The sequence below is a fragment of the Pristiophorus japonicus genome, chromosome 4, assembly GCF_044704955.1.
Source record: "Pristiophorus japonicus isolate sPriJap1 chromosome 4, sPriJap1.hap1, whole genome shotgun sequence".
NCBI lineage: Eukaryota > Metazoa > Chordata > Chondrichthyes > Pristiophoridae > Pristiophorus > Pristiophorus japonicus.
The window spans coordinates 123110575-123137123 of NC_091980.1; the positions used below are offsets into that span (position 1 = coordinate 123110575).

The 26549-nt window shown below is 43.7% G+C and overlaps 1 protein-coding gene across 4 annotated transcripts in view; it reads left to right on the forward strand.

The window, feature by feature from the left end:
- The first annotated feature begins 12583 nt into the window (after positions 1-12583).
- Positions 12584-26549, forward strand: part of syce3 (synaptonemal complex central element protein 3) — a 51427-nt gene continuing 37461 nt past the window's right edge. Inside the window, exons 1-2 of one of the 4 annotated variants that reach the window (XR_011592920.1) lie at positions 12584-12624; positions 23295-23397. Coding sequence is in view for 2 of the 4 variants with exons in the window: in XM_070877304.1 (XP_070733405.1) it covers positions 13037-13075; positions 23295-23397 (142 nt within the window). In the remaining 2 variants the exon portion in view is untranslated. The other 3 variants (XR_011592921.1, XM_070877304.1, XM_070877303.1) reach the window with 3 other exon arrangements.

Consider the following 26549-nt stretch of genomic DNA (forward strand, 5'->3'; position numbering starts at 1 on the left):
GCCAAGCAAACATGCTGACGTTTGATAAATGATTTGATAAATGATTCGATAAATTAACTGATAAATACATTCAGTGAAATGTAAAACCTCCACTTGGTGATGGTTTTAAAAAGAATTGGGCTTGTAGTTTCAACCTTGTCCCCATTAACTTTAAAGCTGAAACAACCAAGCAGTTTTACTTATACATATATTCAGAATCAAATTGTCCTGATATTTGTTCTCACTAATTTTCGCCCAACACTTTGTGAGGGCATTGACTCTTTGCTGGGATGTGGATCCATAGGTGCCAATTGGCCACTGATACAACATCCAAGAGGCGAACATTCATGGATGAGCCTTGACAGTGAGTATCAACAGACTTTTAACCATGGAGATTGAGCTTGTCCTGTCCTTGCACATCATTCACACAAACACACTTCCAACTGGAATCTCGGATAGAGTACTTGGGGCTGATCATTGTTGCCGTCGACAATGAGGGAAATCCCAACAGCGCTGCTACTGCCCCTCTTGCCAGCTTCAGCGCTCAAAGGGAAGTGGTAGCACTTGATTTAGCGCTCCACTTCCTTCCTGGAGCGCTAAACCGGATGTTCGCGTCGACTTCATTTACATAGCGCCCGGTGATACTTTTGCGCTACCGCAAAATTTATCGCCCCAAATGGGGCACTGCAATTTCTAGTCAACTATGTGCAGGGATCATACAAGGATATTTTTCCAATACCCCATTCAACGAACCTAGTAACAGCTGGCTGAAAATTTGGTAATGAATCAGTTATTCCCTTTCAAATTGAACTGTTATTATTTGTAATGTAAACATCACAAACAAATTGTAAGATCAATGGTCAGTATTTTTTCCTAATTTCTAAATATGATATCGTTAAAGAGGACTGACCCCATTGGAAGTACTGTGGTAAGCCTAATTTTCATAAGTGAGCTCTCCATTTGAACAATGCCTTCAATTGGGAGATTCTGGAGCAGGATATCAAAAGATTTATGAAGCAGCGGGCACACGAACAAATAATTTAATGACATATGGGCGACAGTTAATGAATGAATCAATGGAGATATAGTCAACAGTGTGTCAATAAATTCAAGCAGCAGTGAACACACTGACAAGTCAATAAATTAATGGAGCCGGGATCCAACAATAAATAAGTTGATAATGTAGCAGGCTCTAGCTTATTAATCAATTAATGGAGCATCAGACATCAGTGAACTAATAAGTTCATAGACCAGCAGACACACCAACAAATCAGTATATTAATGGAATGAGTTTATACCCACTATCTATCTTTGCTGCAATTGTTCTCCGCCCACATGGTCATGAACTGACTTTCACCAGTTTCACTGACATATACTGCTATGAGAAATTAATATATATTTTCCAAATGTAAAAGTATGTTTAAAAAAAATCTAAAAGGCCGTTCAATTAAAAAAAAAGCTTTTTAGTTTGCCAAGGTATTTCAGAAAGTGCATTCCAGATCATAACAAGTTGCTGCGCAAATTATTTTTCCTCATCTCACCTCTGGTTCTTTTGCCAATTACCTTAAATTTGTGTCCTCGGGTCATCGGCGCTTCTGCCCTTGGAAACAGATTCACCTTATTTACTCTATCAAAACCATTTTGAACAACTCTATGAAACCTCCCCTTAACCTCTCTGCTCTAAGGAGAACAATCCCAGTTTCTCTAGTCTTTCCACATAACTGAAGTTTTTCATCCCTGGTACCATGCTACTAAATTTTCTCTGTTCCTTCTCTAAGGCCTTGGCATCTTTTGCAAAGTATGGTGCCCAGAATTGGCCACAGTGCTCCAGCTGGGGCCTACCAGTATTATTTAAAGGTTTAGCATAACTTCCTTGCTTTTGTACTTTATGGGGGAATTTTAACCCCCGAGGACAGGTGGGTTGGAGGCTGGTGGGAGGTAAAAGAATTTTAATTTCTCAAACCCGATCCTAACCAGCTCTCAGAAGGATCATAAACGAACCTCTTTACACACTGTGCCATTGGACCCCTCGATACCTGACTCTCCCCATGATTTCAAACTGCCCCACCACCCTTCACAGTGATCTCCGGCTGCTCATTACGATCTCTGACTAACCCCATGATTGGCCTCCATCTCCCCCCACCCCGTGATCTACAATTTACCTTGTTGCTTTCCGGCCGCACAGGCAGCCAGCCTGTCAGTCAAGCTGGCTGTCAGGTGGGTAACCGTTAAATTAGGTTGAACCTCTCGTCCGCAAAACCACATCCCATCCCCCCACCCCTCTTCCCAGCTCTAAGTAAATATCGAGGTCTATGCTTCGATTTATTGTTCTGCTATTGCCTCCGGAATTTGGGACAAAATCTGTTATCGTTTCTGGAGCATAGATTTTTCTCAATTCGCCTATGGATACTCAAATAAAATTGGAAATTCCATTTCCAATACTTTCACTGCTGCTGCGTGACTGTTATCAGACAGAGCTTTCAGTAAGATCTGAGCAGGAGCATCTCTGCCTTTGCCACGAAACAGAGAAGGCACGGTCCAAACTCATGTCATAAATCAACATGAGAAGAGAAAAAAAAGAAAGTTCAAAGAAAATAACTTGTGGTTGAGGGTTAGGAAGAATTGAATGCTACTCACAGTAAGAACAAATTCATCTTCTCCAGATTTCAGTTAAATTATTCGAAGGTACACCAACAGATTGTTGCTTAATCATCAATGTACTGTATTGGGATCACAAATTCAAGTAGGATTGGCCAGGGAACATCATCAACTGCCAATGTCACAGTCATCATTTTCATCAATGCTTCAGACAGTCTCCTTAGATCTCTGTCTGTCACCACCTCTTCCCAGTGAGCAGAACACTCTTGTACGATGCAATCCACCATTTCCTTTCCTCCCACTAGCTCTACATGGGGTCATTTTTTCTTCAATTTGTTGCCATCAGATAGAAATAGCAGTTCTGTGCTATTTGGAGTCAGGTACTTCTGACTATCTATACATGAAGAGGTAATATTGATAAAGTGATTCAGTACAGTCAGTGTTCCCACTTGAATTTGGTCATTGGTGAGCAAGGTTTTCAAGACAGTTTTCAACAAAAGTACTATACAATGCATGTTTTCGGCACACAGATTGAATCTAAGAAGACACATTTTTAAACCAGTGGTTAGCCTAAAGGGTCCATGATGTCTTTAAATATTAATATCATTTTGTTCAATAAAGTATAGCATTGTACCTACAGCAACTTCTTGTGTTTGCTAAGAAACCTACATCAGAACACAAGGGCCCAGATTTTTCTACCAAAATAATGGAGATTTTACTGTGCATGCCGTTATTAATATGTAAATCATCCAGCAACTTGTGTTGAGGAAGATACCTCGTCAATTGCAAATCTCCACAAGTTGCACGATTTGTACGGGTCTGCCATTAGCCTCGCGAAAACGATAGGTCACCCTCAACCTCCTCATGGGTTTCATGAAATTGCTGCAATTGGGCATTAATTGCTAATTAAACGCGTCACAAATAATTAGGGTTGGAATTTAACAGTGTAGATATCTGTTTAATTGCAAGATTTATGTTGCTGTTTTGCCACTTAACCTCTCCAGCCCAGAAAGGGAACAATTTAAACAATGGAGTCTAATTCTTACAGATAGTAATTTGTTACTGGAGATTTTTAAGATTTAAAATTATACATTTTTTTTTTACTTTTCCTTTCTGTCTCTTTTTTCTCTCTCTTAATCCAATCTTTCTTTCCCTCGTTTTATTTCACTTTCTGTACCTGATGTGACTCTATGTCATTCTATTTCCTTCTACGTCATTCCTCTGTCTCTTTCTTAATCCTTAAATGTCATTGGTTAAGGAGACAGACTGTCGATTCCATCATTCACCAAGGTCCGAGATGTCCCATTGTCCTTGCCGTGTTATCAGCTAACACTTCTAGTAACTTGCAGGGCAAATATTCTTTGAGCTAAAGGGCAAGGGAAAAGTCTAACTAACGGGGCACACCACAAGATATACGCCCCAGCAAAACCTGGGCCCATATCATTTCTGCACTGGAATCTAGCTTTTGCAGAAATTTCTGACTAATTTGCCATCATCAAAAAGCATGTCCATAATCAAACCCAACAAACATTCCATTTTAATAGTCATCATTTACTCATGTACTCCTGAATCCAATTCAACATCAATTCAATATTTTATTATTATGTGTACTATTACTCTAATTCCTTTGCTTCCATGCATACCAGTAATTGTTTCTTATTTCACCAAATGCAGTCATGTAATTTTTTTGAGTGTGGGGTGGGGGGGGGGGGGAAGTACAGTAATCTTTTTAAAATTGTAATTTCAATGCCTTTGATTATACTAGTAGAGCTCCCAATGCTACTCACTCTTCCTCATATTTTTCTTGCTCTATTTCACCATGTTTTAGGTGGGAGCGCTAGCTGCCCATTTCCAAGCTTGTATGAAAATTGTATCAAGCGGCCTTGGATGGCCAATGGACGGGCGATTTATTTTCTCAATTTTCAACTGACCTCCACCCTGTTTTCCAGTATAAATGGGATGGATAGCAGTTCACAATCAACTCCACTATCTTATTAAAGGTCTCAGGTTCTTTGCTGGTATTTCTTGGGCTTATTATTGATTTAATTTCTCAACCTCTATTGCTTTCTTACAAACCAGTAATGGTTTCTTTTCCAAAAGCAGGAGTTTATTCTTCAAATATAAATTATTTTTGACTGCAATTTCAAATTATTCACTTCAATATCACAAATGGTGGTCTTTTAAACTGCAGAGCAGACTTACTTGTTGTCGTTCCTGAATTCCCTATACAATCAGCTCAGTGAAAATAAAATGTGTCCTAAATAGATGGTCTTTATCAGAAAATGATTCCTAATGATAAACACACTGGGATAGAATTTTCCTGGGGTTCTCCTGGTTTTTTTGCTACACTTTTGTGGAAGATCTGCAGGAAGCCCAGGAAAATAGCATAAACAGCAAGAACTTGGGAAAAACCCCACATAAATTGCCGCTGTCTACTATGGCACAGGGCTCTCACCTTTCCTCACAGATCTCCAAGTGTTGATATAGTTCATGTCTATTTTCATTGTTTCTATCATTGATTTGTCTCCTGCACCCTAACACAAATGTAACTTCTGTCCTGTGAATAGAAGCTCTAACAGCACAGTCAGCAGTCCTTTTGTCACAATCTGATTTTGAAGTCTTGAAAAATGATGTTGATTGTTTAGTAGATTTTGTATTGAAACTCTTTCCCTAATTCTCCTCACGGTCAAAAAAAAAGTTCAAGTGCTGTATATCCTACCAGCCAACAGCTTTATTTTAAAATGGCATTGGCTGAGTTTTGTCTCACGCCCTGCTTAGGTTAAAAAAAAAAAGCCGTTGGACAGACGAAAATCTCCTGACGACCAACCTTCCAACTCAATTTTGGAGCAGGTTTTGAAAGGGGTGGGCAGTTCTCCCACCCAAAACAGGCAGGAGCCTAATTTCAATATTTAAATTGGGGTACAATGCAGGTTGGAGAATCCCAATATAGTGAATACCCCTGGTCCCACAAAAATCTTTGGAAAAAGCAATTAGTTTCCTTTCTTGGGAGTGGCCAACAGTAGTCCCTTTGAGAACCGCAGGTTTGGCAGCTCAGTGCTCAATTTCACTGGGTGGAACACGTGCATAAAAAATGTCCTCCCAATTCAGTGGACGTACAATGTGATTGGCATCACGGAGACATGGCTCCAGGGTGACCAAGGCTGGGAACTCAACATCCAAGGGTATTTAGGAAGGATAGACAGAAAGGAAAAGGAGGCGGGGTGGTGTTGCTGGTTAAAGAGGAAATTAATGCAATTGTAAGGAAAGACATTAGCTTGGATGATGTGGAATCGGTATGGGTGGAGCTACGGAATAACAAGGGGCAGAAAACGCTAATGGGAGTTGTGTATAGACCTCCAAACAGTAGTAATAATGTTGGGGAGGGCATCAAACAGGAAATTAGGAGTGCATGCAATAAAGGTGCAGCAGTTATCATGGGTGACTTTAATATGCATATAGATTGGGCTAACCAAACCGGAAACAATATGGTGGAGGAGGATTTCCTGGAATGCATAAGGGATGGTTTTCGAGACCAATATGTCGAGGAACCAACTAGGGGGGAGGCCATCTTAGACTGGGTGTTGTGTAATGAGAGAGGATTAATTAGCAATCTCGTTGTGCGAGGCCCCTTGGGGAAGAGTGACCATAATATGGTGAAATTCTACATTAGGATGGAGAATGAAACAGTTAATTCAGAGACCGTGGTCCAGAACTTAAAGAAGGGTAATTTTGAAGGTATGAGGCGTGAATTGGCTAGGATAGATTGGCAAATGATACTTAAGGGGTTGACAGTGGATGGGCAATGGCAGACATTTAGAGACCGCATGGATGAACTACAACAATTGTACATCCCTGTCTGGCGTAAAAATAAAAAAGGGAAGGTGACTCAACCGTGGCTATCAAGGGAAATCAGGGATAGTATTAAAGCCAAGGAAGTGGCATACAAATTGGCCAGAAATAGCGGCGAACCCAGGAACTGGGAGAAATTTAGAACTCAGCAAAGGAGGACAAAGGGTTTGATTAGGGCAGGGAAAATAGAGTACGAGAGGAAGCTTGCAGGGAACATTAAAATGGACTGCAAAAGCTTCTATAGATATGTAAAGAGAAAAAGTTTGATAAAGACAAATGTAAGTCCACTGCAGTCAGAATCAGGGGAAGTCATAACTGGGAACAAAGAAATGGCAGACCAATTGAACAAGTACTTTGGTTCGGTATTCACTAAGGAGGACACAAACAACCTTCCGGATATAAAAGGGGTCAGAGGGTCGAGTAAGAAGGAGAACTGAGCGAAATCCTTATTAGTCGGGAAACTGTGTTCGGGAAATTGATGGGATTGAAGGCCGATAAATCCCCAGGGCCTGATGGTCTGCATCCCAGAGTACTTAAGGAAGTGGCCTTGGAAATAGCGGATGCATTGACAGTCATTTTCCAACATTCCATAGACTCTGGATCAGTTCCTATGGAGTGGAGGGTAGCCAATGTAACCCCACTTTTTAAAAAAGGAGGGAGAGAAAACAGGGAATTATAGACCGGTCAGTCTGACATCGGTAGTGAGTAAAATGATGGAATCAATTATTAAGAATGTCATAGCAGCGCATTTGGAAAGAGGTGACATGATAGGTCCAAGTCAGCATGAATTTGTGAAAGGGAAATCATGCTTGACAAATCTTTTGGAATTTTTTGAGGATGTTTCCAGTAGAATGGACAAGGGAGAACCAGTTGCTGTGGTGTATTTGGACTTTCAGAAGGCTTTCGACAAGGTCCCACACAAGAGATTAGTGTGCAAAGTTAAAGCACATGGGATTGGGGGTAGTGTGCTGACGTGGATTGAGAACTGGTTGGCAGACAGGAAGCAGAGAGTCGGAGTAAATGGGTACTTTTCAGAATTGCAGGAAGTTACTAGTGGGGTACCGCAAGGTTCTGGGCTGGGGCCCCAGCTGTTTACATTGTACATTAATGATTTAGACGAGGGAATTAAATGTAGTATCTCCAAATTTGCGGATGACACTAAGTTGGGTGGCAGTGTGAGCTGCGAGGAGGATGCTATGAGGCTGCAGAGTGACTTGGATAGGTTAGGTTGATACAATGTGGATTCTTTTCCCTCAATCTGGTTCAGCGAAATTACTGAGTCGAATACCGTTTCTGCCTTAAACAAAGCAAGCTTTTATTTCAAAGCAAGTCTCGATCGAGGACTCTATCAGACAGAAGGAATGCATTCTGATAGATTGCACTCACTTCCTACGGACAAAGTGACGTTACATTGTAAAGGGACGACGGTTATACATTTTCGGTAAAAGATAACAAGGTACAATTAGAGTGACATCCTAGTTCAGCCTATCCCCTTTGATCCCTCTTTCCCTTTGTCCACTCATAAGCTGACCTTAGTATGGTCTGATTTTACACAAAGGCCCATTATGAGCTAATAAGACCTTGAGGTTTTTTTTGCAAGCTGTGGGTTTTGTTTCAAATTGTGTTAGTGTTGTAACAATTTGCAGTCTCGAGTCTGAGATGTCATGGCTATTCCTCCATGAATTCTTTGTTAGCTTATACTGTCCACATATAATTCCCACGATCTCAACTTCTCGACTTTAATGTCTGTATACATTTAATATCCATGTTCAGTATGCATTCTCAAGGTGAGTGGGCAAATGCATGGCAGATGAAGTATAATATGGATAAATATGAGGTTATCCACTTTGGTGGTAAAAACAGAGAGACAGACTATTATCTGAATGGTGACAGATTAGGAAAAGGGGAGGTGCGACGAGACCTGGGTGTCATGGTACATCAGTCATTGAAGGTTGGCATGCAGGTGGTTAAGAAAGCAAATGGCATGTTGGCCTTCATAGTGAGGGGATTTGGGGGGTGACGGGGGGCGGGGGGGCGGTGAAAGAGTTGTTTTTTACAGAAATGCTGATGATTTCAGACAACTGTTCGATTTAAGCGTTTTTTATTTAACAAAACCTTGTTGCGCATTGGCTTAGATAGCTGCACTGTTACACGCTGGTGATTCCTGAACATCAAAGGGTATAATTACCCTTAACTTCAATCATTTTAAAGTTTAACTGTCACCAAGGTGATGCCCACCATTGATGTATGACCTGCACACCCAGCAGTGTGTCAGCCTTGTAAATACCACCAACATTCTATCAGGCAAAGCGCTCATTGATGAGCTCCTGACTTAATGCTCTTGCAGCTATCATGCCACCACGGGCCCTTTCATGCAGTCTACAGGGGGTCAGGGGCATGGCTTCAGCGTCATCCTGATTGTCTGGGCTGATGTTAGCAACCACCTCCTCGTCCTCCTCTTCCTCTCTCTGGTGAGGTGGACTGTCAGACTCATCAGGCAATTCTTGTCGCCTCCTGATAGCCAAGTTGTGCAGCATGGAGCACACCACCACGAATTGAGCTACCTGCTCAGGGTGGTATTGGAGCACGCCTCCTGAGTGGTCCAGGCATCTAAAGCGCTGCTTAAGCACTCTAATGGTTTTCTCCATGATATTGAGAGTGGCTCTGTGGCTCTCATTGTTTCGCCTCTCGGCTTCAGTGTGGGTGTCATGCAGGGGGTCATCAGCCAAGTGGTGAGGCCATATCCTTTGTCACCAAGCATCCAACATTGATCTTGTGGCTGATTGTTACACAAGTCAGATACAGTGCTCTCACGCAGGATGTGAGCATCATGGATGCTGCCCAGAAATTCAGCATTCACTGCCATTATAATTTGCTCGTGGTCGACAACGAGTTGGACATTCAGGGAGTGGAAACCCTTGTGGTTCCTGAAAACCTCTGCAGCCTGAAAAGGTGCCCGCATCACGATGTGCGTACAGTCTATTGCTCACTGCACCTTGGGGCAGTTAGCAATTCTGGAGAATCCTAGAGCCCTCTCACTCTGTGCCTCCCTGGTCATACGGAAGCTGATCAAATCCCTCCTGCATGCGTACAGAGCTTCAATGACCTGCCAATGGAGCAATGTGTGGCATGCTGAGACAGACCGCAAATATTGTCAGCTGAGGCCTGAAAAGAACCCGAGGCGTAGAACGACAGTGCCGCGGTGACTTTGAATTCGACGAACAGTGCAGTACTGATGGTGCTGGCAGGCTGTAGATGTCCCCTGATGAGCTGGCATACCTCAGTGATAACCTCTTTGTGGAAGTGCAGTCTCCGAAGGCAGGTGGTGTCGGGCAAGTCGAGGTAAGACTGCTTCTCCCTGTACTTGCGGGAGGTGTAACATCTGGTCCTCCTCATCAATCTGGCATGTCTTACATTGGGCACGTAATGCTGTGGAGCGTACCTTTGGCCATCTCGAGTCTGCAGCATGTAATTGGTCATCAAGAGAGAGTGAGAAAGGACAGACCCCATTGCAATAGCTCTGTTTTCCACCGATTGGTCACAAACAATGAATGTCCCGACGAAGACACCTATTAAATTCCAATCGGTCACAGTATGGTGAAGATGTTTGTACAGATGTTCACAACGACCTCCAGAGTGCATCCGAACTCCCCCGAGGTTGAAGCACAGCAGTCTTTTAAAGGATGCGATATGTGATGTAGAACATGGCGTCCATAACATAGTTCCGGTTAGTTCCACTTTTTCTGGGCGTTTCTTTTGGGCGAGTGATATTGTGGGCGATATGTGTGCAAGATGGTGAAAGTGACGCTGGGCGATCACATAGCCACTAGTTTTGCCAAATGTGCTTTTTACGACATAAAAAGTTGGCGGGCGGTATTATTTTTTCCCAGCGTTACGCACATGGGGAAAGTAACGCTCGGCAATAAGTTTCCGAAAAATGCCTGTCAGTTTCCCATTTTGTGGCTAAATGGGCGATATATGGGCGTTATACGTCATTTCAGCGGTAAAATGGACGTTAAGTGGGCATTAAGCATGCTAAAAAATGAGGAAATTCTAGCCCTATATCTATACAAAAAGATTCTCTAAGCTGTCTCTCTACCAGTAGCACAAAACATGGTAACAAGGGACTTCTAATTGACAGCGGTAAAAATAAATGTTTTGCATCTAGAATGGATCCATCAATCTTACTGCATCGTGGTACATTAAAAAAATCATAATTGCCTCAAATGCAGGAAACAATCAAAACTCCATTAGAACTCACTTTACTGTCTCTCATTTGTCTCTCAAATTGCTTTCCACATGTTTGCTCAGTTATGGTGTAATTTTTATTGCAACTTGTGGTTGGGCTAGAAACAGTATTTAGGGTTCAAATTAAAAACATGGGAATATACAGCACCAGAAAATAACTTTTCTATCAACTGTATGGCTCCACAATTGAACCAAATACCACAGTATACAGTAGCCTATAAATTGCTGTTATCAATTTATATGATATTCCTCTGTCTGTAATTTTAGTAGAACCATTAACCCATCTATTATATATTACAAATGGTAGGTGCGTCACAACATTCTATTTCTAAATGCAATGAATAATGCTCGGTTAATGTGGTCCGAAAGAAAGTCTCGTCTTTCGGATGAGGCATTAAACCAAGGCCCCATCTGCTTGCTCAAGCGGATGTAAAAGATCCCATGGCACTATTCCGAAGAAGAGCAGGGGAGTTATCGCCGGTGTCCAGGCCAATATTTATCCCTCAATCAACACAACAAAAAAACAGATTATCTGGTCATTATCACACTGCTGTTTGTGGGAGCTTGCTGTGCGTAAATTTGCTGCAGCGTTTCCTACATTATAACAGTGACTACACTCCAAAAGTACTTCATTGGCTGGAAAGTGATTTGAGAGGTCTGGTTGTCGTGAAAGGCGCTATGTAAATGCAAGTCTTTCTTTCTACTTATCGGCAATACCTGTTATGCCTGTAGTTGGCACTGTGATGGGGGTATTAGATGTTAAGCTTTGCAAATATTAGTAACACAGGCGTAGAAATTTGTCTCGGGCGGTGGCCCCAAACGGGCGGTATTGGATCGGTCGCCCGTTATACACAGCGCCTGATATTCAGTTCTAATGGAATTTCCAGGCCATAGTACCTTATACCATAGGAACAAACCTGGAAAAATTGGTGCCTGTTCAGAAATGAAGAAATCTTGCCAGTACAGACATCTTTCATCTTTTTAAAAAATCGAGACCTCTTTAACCATGACATTTTTGAATTTCTTCATTGTTTGAGCAATCAGGAGCTACTTAAAAAAGCATGACATATTAAAAGTAATTAAATAATGTTGAGAACATTATTAAAACCGAAGAATGCTGTGTTCGATTGCTTGTCAGCTAGATTCAAACTTAAATTTTTATTCTTAAAGAAGCACTACCTGTTGTAAGTTTGGCACTTTCTTTGAACCTCGATTGTTTACAATTCTAATTAAATTGGCAGGTAACTGGAGATTGACAGAAAGGGTGTATTGACGGGTCTAACTTCCAGCTTGTGCCCATGGAGGAAATTCCAGGCCCCTGAATTCAACAACACAAAGTTATGAAAGACAAAAAAAATCACCCAGGAAAAAACAATTAGTACATTCATTAATAAAATAATGGCCCGGATTTTCTGGGGCCTGTGACCACGTATACACAGCAGTTTCCGCTTACGATATGCGAAACCCCAGAACTTGTGATCGGTCAAGTTCCAGCTTGGCAGATCATCCGCATGGCCGGGAAATGAACATGTGCTGGTGGAGATTCGGGCTATTTGCCCAACTACTGCCCAGTGAATGCCCACAAAACCCTTAGGCCTGGTAAAAGCTTTTACCAGCCTCAGGGTTTAAAGAGTATTAAAATAGCTTTTTAAAATAATTTAAACTTTTAAAAATCCTCTTAAATTATTTCAGGTTATTTTGGATCTATTAAAAATCTTTAAATTTATTTTTCAAAATATAACATTTTTGTCTGAAATGTTTAATTATATTAATTTTGACCATGTAAAAATGATTTATTTTTATTGAAGTTGTGCGAAATTATATTTTTAGGGGATTGCCATTGTGCGCATGGGGATTCCCTTTGTGATTGGTTGGGCCGGCCCACGTGATCCCAGGGACACTATGAGCCGCATGCGCACACCTGCCGGCCCCGGGAGCACGAGTCATCAGGTGGGTCCGTGCTTTTCACCGCGGCTCGGAGGCGTTGACCCGCGGGAAGCGTCGCACCCCAAACTCTGGCCCCAAGTAATGAGTGGAGGAAACAGTCCAACTCACCAAAGGTTAAGCGGCGTCCTTTCCCGCCTTCCATTGGTCAGAGCTGCTTTTTTGGCGGGCTCCGCGGCAGTGGGGGCTTCTGGTCGGACAGTGTGAAGAAAGGGGGTGGGGCGGGGCGGGGCGGGCCGCGCGCTGCGGCGGTTGGCTGTGTGGGGGTTTTGGCGGGAGGAGCCGTTGGTGCGGCGCGCGGCCTCCATCAACCGCCGGGCGGTGGTGCAGTGTGGGGGTTTTGGCGGGAGGAGCCGTTGGTGCGGCCGCCGGGCGGTGGTGCGGTGTGAACCAGCTGCAGACAGGCGGCCCTCCGGGCATGGCGTGTGTTCAGGAGACGGCAGTGATCCGCCCGCAGGTACCTCGCACACCCACGGCCGAGATCCGCAGTCCATCGTTGATTGGGATGATCCCGGGGTGATACGGGTTTGACGATGGAGTGGCAAATATTGCCTTTTGCAAATGTAATTTGTCTGATGGCGTTGATGAAGTGCCCGAGCTGTCCTCGTTGTCTGTGCAACTCGGTTGTTGCTGAGATTTTATTTTCTCAGCAGTTTTTCTTCCAGCGCCAGACGTTGCCAGAGTGCCCCCCCCCCCCCCCCCCCAAGGAGGGCTGCTTTGAAGCACAGCACACCTTTCTCCAGGACCGAGAGGCTCCTTCAGTGAGGGGCAGGACCAACGCCTTCGCTGCCTGTCATTGTGATATAACCCACTTTTGGGCAACAGCTGCCTTATTTGCACCTGGCATGGCGCGGCTTTGTGTTCAAGGGATACATTTCCAGCAACAATTGGAAGAAAGGAGAGTCCAGATTGGAGCACTAAGTGAGCCCGGCTGACTAGGTCAGAGGACAAGTCGCATGTGGTCACAGTCTGCCTCCTCAATCCCGATCTCCCGCCACCAGTCTGGGCAGGCGATGGGCATCGGGTGAACTTGGTGCTGACCAGTCGTGAGCCCCGGTGCGAATTGTTGGTGCTTATTGAAGCCAATTGGTTCTCCTCCAATGGTAGACCTGTTCCTACCTGCCAGCAGGCATTGGTGGAGTTTCTCGCTTGCGCTGCCCAGTACAGGTTGAACCTCCCTTATCCGGGACCCTTGGGACCTGGTCGGCGAGAGGTGTGTGGAGAGGCGTTGGGCGTTCGTTGGTGAGGCTTATAAAAGGCACAGCAGGGAGTCCGGGGCCCAGCGTCGGTAAGAGGTGCGTGGAGAGGCGTCGGGAGTTCGTTGGTGAGGCCTATAAAAGGCACAGCAGGGAGTCCGGGGCCCAGCGTCGGCGAGAGGTGCGTGGTGAGGCGTCGGGAGTTCGTTGGTGAGGCCTATAAAAGGCACAGCAGGGAGTCCGGGGCCCAGCGTCGGTGAGAGGTGTGTGGAGAGGCGTCGGGAGTTCGTTGGTGAGGCGTACTTGTGCAGCTGTAGGGAGAAGGCAAAAAAGTAGAAAGAAACAAAAAGGTGACGTCACAGCCAAGGGGGTAAGTGATTGGTGAGTAGTTTTTCTTTTTTCTCTTCTATAACAGTGAGTAAACTTTAGCATTATTGTTGCTTATCTAAGGGTTAAGTCATGGCAGGACAGCTCAGTCATGTGTTATGCTCCTCCTGTACCATGTGGGAACTCAGGGACGACACCAGTGTTCCTGACGACGACGCGCGGGAAGTGTATCCGCCTCCAGCTCCTGCCGGTCCGCGTTGCGGAGTTGGAGCTGAGGGTGGATTCACTCTGGAGCATCCACGATGCTGAGAATGATGTGAGTAGCACGTGTAGCGAGTTGGTCGTACCGCAGGGAAAAGGTCCACAGCCAGATAGGGAATGGAAGACCAGCAGGAAGAGCAGTGCAAGGAAGGTAGTGCAGGGGTCCCCTGTGGTCATCCCCCTGCAAAACAGATGCACTGCTTTGGGTACAGTTGGGTGGGGGGGGGGGCAATGACTCATCAGGGGAGGGCAGCAGCAGCCAAGTTCATGGCACCGTGGCTGGCTCTGTTGCACAGGAGGGCAGGAAAAAGAGTGGGAGAGTGATAGTGATAGGGGATTCAATTGTAATGGGAAATAGATAGGCGTTTCTGCGGCCGCAACCGAGACTCCAGGATGGTATGTTGCCTCCCTGGTGCAAGGGTCAAGGATGTCTCGGAGCGGGTGCAGGACATTCTAAAAAGGGAGGGAGAACAGCCAGTTGTCGTGGTGCACATTGGTACCAACGACATAGGTTAAAAAAAAGGGATGAGGTCCTACGAAACGAATTTAAGGAGCTAGGAGCTAAATTAAAAAGTAGGACCTCAAAAGTAGTAATCTTGGGATTGCTACCAGTGCCCCGTGCTAGTCAGAGTAGGAATCGCAGGATAGCGCAGATGAATACGTGGCTTGAGCAGTGGTGCAGCAGGGAAGGATTCAAATTCCTGGGGCATTGGAACCGGTTCTGGGGGAGGTGGGACCAGTACAAACCGGACGGTCTGCATCTGGGCAGGACCGGAACCAATGTCCTAGGGGGAGTGTTTGCTAGTGCTGTTGGGGAGGAGTTAAATTAATATGGCAGGGGGATGGGAACCAATGCAGGGAGACAGAGGGAAACAAAAAGGAGACAAAAGCAAAAGACAGAAAGGAGATGAGGAAAAGGGGAGGGCAGAGAAACCCAAGGCAAAGAACAAAAAGGGCCATTGTACCGCAAAATTCTAAAAGGACTAAGGGTCTTAAAAAAACAAGTTTGAAGGCTTTGTGTCTTAATGCAAGGAGTATCTGTAATAAGGCGGATGAATTAACTGTGCAAATAGATGTTAACAAATATGATGTGATTGGGATTACAGAGATGTGGCTCCAGGATGATCAGGGCTGGGAACTCAACATCCAGGGGTATTCAACATTCAGGAAGGATAGAATAAAAGGAAAAGGAGGTGGGGTAGCATTGCTGGTTAAGGAGGAGATTAATGCAATAGTTAGGAAGGACATTAGCTTGGATGATGTGGAATCTATATGGGTAGAGCTGCAGAACACCAAAGGGCAAAAAACGTTAGTGGGAGTTGTGTACAGACCTCCAAACAGCAGTAGTGATGTTGGGGAGGGCATCAAACATGAAATTAGGGGTGCATGCAATAAAGGTGCAGCAGTTATAATGGGTGACTTTAATATGCACATAGATTGGGCTAACCAAACTGGAAGCAATATGGTGGAGGAGGATTTCCTGGAGTGCATAAGGGATGGTTTTCGAGACCAATATGTCGAGGAACCAACTAGGGTGAAGGCCATCTTAGACTGGGTGTTGTGTAATGAGAGAGGATTAATTAGCAATCTCGTTGTGCGAGGCCCTTGGGGAAGAGTGACCATAATATGGTGGAATTCTGCATTAGGATGGAGAATGAAACAGTTAATTCAGAGACCATGGTCCAGAATTTAAAGAAGGGTAACTTTGAAGGTATGAGGTGTGAATTGGCTAGGATAGACTGGCGAATGATACTTAAGGAGTTGACTGTGGATGGGCAATGGCAGACATTTAGAGACCGCATGGATGAACTACAACAATTGTACATTCCTGTCTGGCGTAAAAATAAAAAAGGTAAGGTGGCTCAACCGTGGCTATCAAGGGAAATCAGGGATAGTATTAAAGCCAAGGAAGTTGCATACAAATTGGCCAGAAATAGCAGCGAATCCGGGGACTGGGAGAAATTTAGACCTCAGCAGAGGAGGACAAAGGGTTTGATTCAGGCAGGGAAAATGGAGTACGAGAAGAAGCTTGCAGGGAACATTAAGACGGATTGCAAAAGTTTCTTTAGATATGTAAAGAGAAAAAGGGTAGTAAAGACAAACGTAGGTCCCCTGCAGTCAGAATCAGGGGAAGTCATAACGGGGAACAAAGAAATGGCGGACCAATTGAACAAGTACTTTGGTTCAGTATTCACCAAGGAGGATACAAACAACCTTCCGGATATAAAAGGGGTCAGAGGGTCTAGTAAGGAGGAGGAACTGAGGGAAATCCTTATTAGTCGGGAAATTGTGTTGTGGAAATTGATGGGATTGAAGGCCGATAAATCCCCAGGGCCTGATGGACTGCATCCCAGAGTACTTAAGAAGGTGGCCTTGGAAATAGCGGATGCATTGACAGTCACTTTTCAACACTCCATTGACTCTGGATCAGTTCTTATCGAGTGGAGGGTAGCCAATGTAACCCCACTTTTTAAAAAAGGAGGGAGAGAGAAAACCGGGAATTATAGACCGGTCAGCCTGACATCAATAGTGGGTAAAATGATGGAATCAATTATTAAGGATGTCATAGCAGTGCATTTGGAAAGAGTAGACATGAATGGGTCCAAGTCAGCATGAATTTGTGAAAGGAAAATCATGCTTGACAAATCTTCTCGAATTTCTTGAGGATGTTTCCAGTAGAGTGGACAAGGGAGAACCAGTTGATGTGGTATATTTAGACTTTCAGAAGGATTTCGACAAGGTCCAACACAAGAGATTTATGTGCAAAGTTAAAGCACATGGGATTGGGGGTCGTGTGTTGACGTGGATTGAGAACTGGTTGTCAGACAGGAAGCAAAGAGTAGGAGTAAATGGGGACTTTTCAGAATGGCAGGCAGTGACTTGTGGGGTACCGCAAGGTTCTGTGCTGGGGCCCCAGCTGTTTACACTGTACATTAATGATTTAGACGAGGGGATTAAATGTAGTATCTCCAAATTTGCGGATGAGACTAAGTTGGGTGGCAGTGTGAGCTGCGAGGAGGTTGCTATGAGGCTGCAGAGCGACTTGGATAGGTTAGGTGAGTGGGCAAATGCATGGCAGATGAAGTATAATGTGGATAAATGTGAGGTTATCCACTTTGGTGGTAAAAACAGAGAGACAGACTATTATCTGAATGGTGACAGATTAGGAAAAGGGGAGGTGCAAAGAGACCTGGGTGTCATGGTACATCAGTCATTGAAGGTTGGCATGCAGGTACAGCAGGCGGTTAAGAAAGCAAATGGCATGTTGGCCTTCATAGCGAGGGGATTTGAGTACAGGGGCAGGGAGGTGTTGCTACAGTTGTACAGGGCCTTGGTGAGGCCACACCTGGAGTATTGTGTGTACAGTTTTGGTCTCCTAACCTGAGGAAGGCCATTCTTGCTATTGAGGGAGTGCAGCGAAGGTTCACCAGACTGATTCCCGGGATGGCGGGACTGACCTATCAAGAAAGACTGGATCAACTGGGCTTGTATTCACTGGAGTTCAGAAGAATGAGAGGGGACCTCATAGAAACGTTTAAAATTCTGACGGGTTTAGACAGGTTAGATGCAGGAAGAATGTTCCCAATGTTGGGGAAGTCCAGAACCAGGGGACACAGTCTAAGGATAAGGGGTAAGCCATTTAGGACCGAGATGAGGAGAAACTTCTTCACCCAGAGAGTGGTGAACCTGTGGAATTCTCTACCACAGAAAGTTGTTGAGGCCAATTTACTAAATATATTCAAAAAGGAGTTAGATGAAGTCCTTACTACTAGGGGGATCAAGGGGTATGGCGAGAAAGCAGGAATGGGGTACTGAAGTTGCATGTTCAGCCATGAACTTATTGAATGGCGGTGCAGGCTAGAAGGGCCGAATGGCCTACTCCTGCACCTATTTTCTATGTTTTGGATAAGGGATTTTTCTGGACGAGGTGTGGTCATGTTAAATTGGAAATTGGACAGTACAAGTACTGAGCAAGGAGATATTGGGGCTGGCTGGCTTGGGGCTGGGAGTGCGGCAGAGAAATCGTGGGGGGAGGACGGTGGATCGCGGGGTCAGATCAGCGATTGCGGGCGTTGGCAGCAAGGAAGGACTTCAATTTGTTCTTGTCGGAGTTCTGTGCATGCGTCACCTGACGGCCGGGGGTGGTTCTGGATGAGAGAGTTTCAACCTGTAATAACCAACCCGTGAAGAGAAAGGTTTCTGCATCAGTTCATGGTGCCAAAGGATATTCTTGGTCACCAATAGCCACTGAGGGCTCCATGCCCCCAAGAGCAGTCTGGAGCTCTTTCTATACCCTCCCAGGAAGTGCATGATTGCTCTTTCCTGGGTCTAGTAATACCGAGTCACCTTCTGGAACGTATAATCTTTGAGCTTCACCAGTGCTGATGGCAGTGATGAGCCTCTCTTTGCAATGTTAGCATCTTGGAAATAGAGGCTTTTTGCTCTTTTTTCTGTTCAGCCCTGTTTTATAGGTTTTGGATGGGCCTTCGATACTGTGGTTGCTATGTGGCCAGAGCAACTTGCATTCAGGAGTGTGCTTGTACTGTCCAATAGCTTGTATGATAGCGTGACCCAGCGGTGGTAACAATACAACAACAACTTTTATTTATATAGCGCCTTTAATGTCGTAAAATGTCCCAAGGCGATTCAGCAGTGTAATACAATATTTGTATGATCTGAACTGGATATCATGTCATTTGCGCATGCCCTGCCATCTGCTTTTCCAAGCATGTGAGAAACATGTTAGTGAAGCAAGGCTTGATGTGAATCATTAAGCTGATTTATTTTACAGACAGCAAGTGTACATAGTAATAGTAATGCTTTTTTACTGAATCTCTCTTTCCTCCTCAAAATATTGGAAAAGTAATAAACCGTGCATTGTCCCTTTCATGGACTGGTTGAATTTTTTGGCATTATCTTTCTTTCTAAATAACTTCGAGCAAAAACTGGCTTCCAGCATTTTAGTTTCCAGCTCTGGACCCATGTCTGTACCTTGGAATTTCCTGTTGAAAATCTCACTGCTATATGTCTCTCCTGTACTCTTGAGTATTCACAGAAAGAGGGCAGACAGAGAGACTCCCATCTCCTTCCCTGTTCATGGATTCGCTTGTGAAGCAAATCAACTATCACCTCTCCTAAGATTGAACTTAATCGCATTTTTTTAAATGAATTACACTAAGTAATTCCTTTGTTAGCATAGTCAGGAACTCTTCCTAAAGTTGCTAGACATTAACCAGCTGCCCTCTCCTACACCCCATGTGATCTAAAGGGCTTGGTTTCCCTCCAATCTCCTGAGTCAAAGTAGCTGATAACCGTGTTTTTCCGAGTCAACAACTGAATAATGGGCCTATTAAAGAGCATCATTCAACTTTATAACTATGAGAGAAAGAGGGCTAGCAATGTTGTGGATAATGCTGCAGTCTAGACTTAGCAGTCAATTGCTCTAAGAATTTTGACTACTGTTTGAGTCAACAGCTTGTTTTTCTGATACTTCACAGCTTTCAAAATAGCATGCAAATTTTCTTCACTGCTGATGCGCTGACAGCAAATTGATATTAAAGGAGAAATATATTTTATTAAATTGCTCATTAGTTCTTAAATGATACAAAGGGATCTGTACATTTACTGCCTGATCTATCATTCCTTATTACATTGTATTATTGTTTAACCATCATTTAGACAGTCTACAAATGTAAGATTTTGTTCACAATTGCCCCTAGTGACATTCCAAAATTATGCTAAAATGAAATCAGGAATAGGATTGTTGCCTAACTAACTGAACATGAGGAATGAAATTGTGAGTAAATAAATAAATAAATAAATCTGCTTTAGCCAGGGGTACTAGATATGCTGGATCGCAGTACAGTATGTGGAAAATGTATGCATCAATACCACGCTGCTGCCACTGAGGGCTCTATGCCCTCAAGAGCAGTCCGGAGCTTTTTCTATACTCTCCCAGGAAGTGCATAGTTGCTCTTTCCTGGGTTTAGTGATGCCAAGTCACCTTCGGGTACATATAATCTTTGAGCTTCACCAGTGCTGAAGGCAGTGATGAGCCTCTTTTCTTTGTAATGTTAGCAATTCAGACCTTTGTTGTAATTAATGAGGTAGCTGCTTTCATAAATTGAGCTTTTGACATGGATAGGGCAGGGACAGCTTGTTCAGTAGTATGGTAATATTTCAAGATACTCACACAATGAAGCAAGATATGTGTTGCAATCTATCTTTTTGTGAGACAAATGACAAGATGATCTGGATGGATTAATGAACCTGGATAAATGAATGTTCAGAAATATCTGCAGATAACATTTCTGAAATTCGTATTGGTCAAACTTGTGAGAAAGAAAAGGTGAAGAAAATAAATTTAAGATGTATTCATTTGTTGATCAACATGAATGGAAAAAAAGGTAAGCAGCAAATATCAGATTACCATCGTTTTCAAGATAATTTTAGGATTTCATGAAAGGAAAGTACTTGACTCTAGAGCTTGTATCTCACTGGCTACTAAAATGGCCTTCAAAAGAAGCAGTAGACTCAAAATACGTTTTTTTTAATTCATTCTCAGGATGTGGGTGTTGCTGGCGAGGCCAGCGTTTATTGCCCATCCCTAATTGTCCTTAAGGTGGTGATGAGCCTCCGCCTTGAACCACTGCAGTCCCTGTGCTGAAGGTTCTCCCACAGTGCTGTTAGGTAGAGAATTCCAGGATTTTGACCCAGCAACGATGAAGAAACAGTGATATATTTCCAAGTCAGGATGGTATGTGACTTGGAGATGCTGGTGTTCCCTATACGCCTGCTACCCTTAACCTTCTACGTGGTAGAAGTCCTGGGTTTGGGAGGTGCAGTTGAAGAAGCTTTGGCGAGTTGCTGCAGCGCATCTTGTAGATGGTACACACTGCAGACATGGTGCACCGGTGGTGGAGGGAGTGAATGTTCAAGTGGGCTACTTTGTCCTGAATGGTAAGCTTCTTGAATGTTGTTGGATGTGCACTTGTTTAAGCAAGTGGGGAGTATTCCATCATACTCCTGACTTGTGCCCTATAGATCGTGGGAAGGCTTTGGGGACTCAGGAGGTGAGTCACTTGCTGCAGAATGCCCAGCCTCTGACCTACTCTTGTAGCCACAGTATTTATGTGGCTGGTCCAGTTAAGTTTCTGGTCAATGGTGATGCCCCCCCCCCTCCCCCTCCAGAATGTTGATGATGAGAGATTCGGTAATGGTAATTCCATTGAATGTCATGGGGAGGTGGTTAGACTTTCTTTTGTTGGAGATGGTCATTGCCTGGCACTTGTGTGGCACAGATGTTACTTGCCACTGATCAATGCAAGCCTGCATGTTGTCCAGGTCTTGCTGTATGCGGACATGGACTGCTTCATGATCTGCGAATGGAACTGAACACTGCAATCATCAGTGAACATCCCCACTTCTAACCTTATGATGGAGGGAAGTTCTATATCAATTAACTGGGAATGAGCAAGGGTTGATATTTCCAGGCTGACCAGAGGTACTGGGAGGGAAGAGAGAATGTACAAGAGTACTTCTGAGGAAACTGTGATTGATCCTTCAGGTGGACATGGCAAGTGGAGGTATCCAACACGTGAATGTTTAGTGAACTCATTTTTACCTGAGTTGTAATAGTACTGAAGCTGAAAGAAACTACTAGTAAATGGGACTGGATGATGAAGCATGTTAACTTTTGCTAGGGAAAGAAAGTCTCATTACGAGGAAGATCACAAAGGGAAGGTTCGTCAGCAGATCAATATAATTTTAGAAACTAGACTTGCACCTGATATTTAGAAACTAGACTTGAAATGATTATACAGAATTTTCCAGAATGGGGAAGGAACTTTGGGAGAAGGCACTGGGCAGGGTTTTTTAATTGGGGCTCTCCTTTCAGTGCCTATTTGATAATGACATTATGACATCACAAGGATGGAGGACGGTGATTAGTTCTTCCATATTAATTGAATCACTGTACAGGGAATGAATCTTAAAGAAAGCTAATAAGTGATTTAATTTGCTTCAATTGCTGATTTTCTAATTTTAACTTAATTTATAATTATGATATATTATTTAATTTTGTTTAATTATAATCTTTATTGTACTGATTTTACTATTGCATGCTCCTTATTGTATTATTTACAATGTAATTTGAATTCTAGTTTTTTCACCTGTCTATCTGCGTCCGCGTTTTGGCTGTCGCTTCAGACCCAAGCCTTTAACCTCTCTTTCACTTCCTTCTCCCGCTTTTTCTCTCTTTCCCTCAATGGTCAATATCTAACATGTTGTAAAATTGTTGTGAAGCACCTTGGGACATTTTACTATGTTGAAGGCGCTATATAAATAAATATTATTATTTCAAATTAGAACTGTGAGGCTGGAATCCTTCGCAGGCACTCAAGTCATATGGAAAGACCTCAAATATAAATTTGTCTTGGGGTCTTAATAAGCCTTGCGTATAGTTTGTCCATTGGCTTTGAGTGCCCTTCACACTAACTGGCTGCATTGGGGCACACTCAGTGCCTCAGGTGCATTGTAGGCTCAAATAATACAGGTAGCAGGCGCCTGATGAATTTCAGTATGTTGTATATCCACCATCATATTAGCAGCCCCAGATATGTTTGCTCGGGAGGAAAATACAGTGCCTTGTGATTTTTATTCACGATTGCTTCCTTGTGACAATTATTTAGAGGTCCCTTTCACCTTGACATGAAATTGCTATACATTGAAATTCTTCAGAACTGAAATAATGTCCATCAGAGTTGTTGCAATTTCTGAAGAACAAATCACAATATTACATTGTTGCTTTGAATAGAGGTAAGTTGTTATGCACAATATATAACCTTGTTTAAAAATATTTGATAAAAATTATTATGCTTAATTTTTTTTTAGATGGCAGAAGCTATACCATGCACTCATGAAGACCTCATAAAATTGCTTGAAGACACACGTATTGAATTGGAAGAAAAGTTAAATGATTCGGAGATGTTGTCAGGTGCAGTTTGTTACTGCCTATGGTTAGATTTTAGTATATTTTGCAAGAAACTAGAAAGATCCATTGAGGGAGTTCCAGTTCTGAGAGGAGAGTTGTAGGAACATGAGTGAGAGGTTCAAGGAATACTGGATCAGGATCCAAGGTGTGGCATCACTGAGGAAGAGGTCCACATCGAGAAGGGAGGTCTCTGGGTCTGAAAGCATTGGGAGCAATCCTGGGGGCATTAGAAATTATGATTGAGGTGTTTGTGAGCATTTAGAGAGTGTCTTAGAATCTGCAAGTGAGGTGGGAGAGTCTGAAGAGGGAATCCTGGGATCTATCAAATGGGAATGGGTGTGTTGGAACTTGGGGGTGGGGTGGTGCAGGGCGGGGTAGAGGGAAGAGACTGGCAATACAGGTTGAACCTCTCTTAGCCGGGACTCCCTTATCTGCCACCATTTCCGGGTGGCGCATGCGCAGAACGCAGCCGGTCAAAATCCTTCCCTGCCAACTCCCGCGATTGTGATTATTTTTCAAAATGATATTTTTCTGTTGTTTATCATTTAGTTGCAGATGCTCCCCTGCGGCCTTCCTTGCTGCCGCACTTCCAGCCTCCAGCCAGCCAGCCCCGATACACCGCCAGACTCTCAGACCACCGGGCCGCATGCTCATGCCGCGCCAACTCTTCGGAGCCCGCCGACACTTCAGGGGCCGCTCGGGCCACCGACCTCCTCCCTTCCCGACCCCCCCCCCCGGACCTTGGGCCGATGATCTCCCCTCATTCGGCACAGACCAGGTCCTGAGGGTGCCGGATAAGGGAGGTTCAACCTGTATTGAGAGTTTTCTGGAATCTGGTATCCTATGGGGAGGGGAACTCAGGTAAATGAGACCAAAAATGTCCTTAGCTTCTTTCAGACAGCAAGGTGCCACTCCCCCACAACCTTTCTCTTCATATAAGGACATAAGAAATCGGAGCAAGAGTAGGCCATACAGCCCCTTGAGCCTGCTCCGCCATTCAATAAGATCATGGCTAATCATCAAGCTCAACTTTACTTTCCCGCCCAATCTTCATATCCCTTGATTCCCTGAGAGTCCAAAAATCTATCTCGGTCTTGAATATACTCGAAGACTCAGCATCTACAGCCCTCTTGATCAGAGAATTCCAAAGATTCACAACCCTCTGAGTGATGAAATTCCTCCTTATCTCAGTCTTAAATGGCCTACCCCTTATCCTGAGACTATGCACCCTAGTTCTAGCTACGTCAGTAAGGGGAAACAACCTCTCAGCATCTACCTTGTCCGATCCCCTTCAGAATCATGTATGTTTCAATGAGATCATCTCTCATTCTTCTAAACTCCAGAGAGTATAGGCCCATTCTGCACAATCTCTCACATAGCACAGCGCTCTCATCCCAGGAATCAATCTGCACTGCCTCCAAGGCATGTTTATCCTTCCTTGGATAAGGAGACCAAAACTGTGCACGGTACTCCAGATGTGGTCTCACCAAGGCCCTGTACAATTGTAGCAAAACTTCCTTACTCTTGTACTCCAACCCCTTTGCAATAATCGCCAACATGCCATTTGCATTCTTTATTGCTTGCTGTACCTGCATGCTAGCTTTCTGTGTTTCTTGCACGAGGACACCCAAATCACTCTGAACACCAACATTTAAAAGTTTCTCATCCTTTTAAAAAAAATATTCTGTTGTTCAGTTCTTCCTATCAAAGTGAATAACCTCATATTTTCTTACATTATACTCCATCTGCCACCTTACTGTCCACTCACTTAGACTCTATATCCCTTTGCAGATTCTTTGTATTCTTCTCATAGCTGACTGTCGCACCTAGCTTTGTATCATCAGCAAACGTGGATACATTACACTCGGTCCCTTCATCTAGGTCATTAATATAGATTGTAAATAGCTGAGGCCACAGCACTGACTGATCCTTGCAGCACCCCACTAGTTACAGCCTGCCAACCTGAAAAAGACCTGTTTATCCCTACTTTGTTTTCTGTCTGTCTAACCAATTCTCTATCTATGCTACTATATTTAACCCCCAACCCCATGAGCCTTTATCTTGTGTAATAACCTTTTATTTAGCATGTTATCGAATGCCGTGGATTAGTAAATCCAAATATACTACATCCACTGGTTCCTCTTTATCAACCCTGCTGGTTACATCCTCAAAAAACTCTTAATAAATTTGTCAAACATGATTTCCCTTTCATAAAACCATGCTGACTCTGCCTAATCATGTTATGATTTTCTAAGTGCCCTGAATGGATTCCAGCATTTTCCCGATGATTAATGTCAGGCTAACTGGCCTGTAGATCCCTGTTTTCTCTCTCCCTCCTTTCTTGAATAGTAGTGTTACATTTGCTACCTTCCAATCCGCTGGGACCATTCTAGAATCTCATCATCATCATAGGCAGTTCCTCGGAATCGAGAAAGACTTGCTTCCACTCCTGAAGTGAGTTCTTTGGTGGCTGAACAGTCCAATACGAGAGCCAAGACTCTGTCACAGGTGGGACAGACATTCGCCGAGGAAGATCAAAACCAATGCATCCACTATCTCTGCAGCCACCTCTTTTAGAACCCTAGGATATAGGCCGTCAGGTTCAGGGGATTTGTCGCCTTTTAGTCCCATAAGTTTCTCTAGTACTTTTTCTCCACTTGCATTAATTTCATTAAGTTCCTCACCATCATTAGACCCTTGGTTCCCCACCATTTTTGGTGTGATTTTTGTGTCTTGCACTGTGAAGACAGATACAAAGTATTCATTTAACATTTCTGCCATTTCTTTATTCCCCATAATAATTTCTCCTGTCTCAGCCTCTAATGTTTACTTTTGCTGCTCTCTTCCTTTTTACATACTTGTAGAAGCTCTTACAATCTGTTTTTATATTTCTTTTTAGTTTTCTCTCATTCTATTTTTTTCCCTTTTTATCAATTTTTTGGTCATCCTTTGCTGGTTTCTGAAACTCTCCCAGTCCTCAGGCTTTCTACTATTCTTTAGAAACATAGAAACACAGAAAATAGGTGCAGGAGTAGGCCATTCAGCCCTTCTAGCCTGCACCGCCATTCAATGAGTTCATGGCTGAACATGAAACTTCAGTACCCCCTTCCTGCTTTCTCGCCATAACCCTTGATCCCCCGAGTAGTAAGGACTTC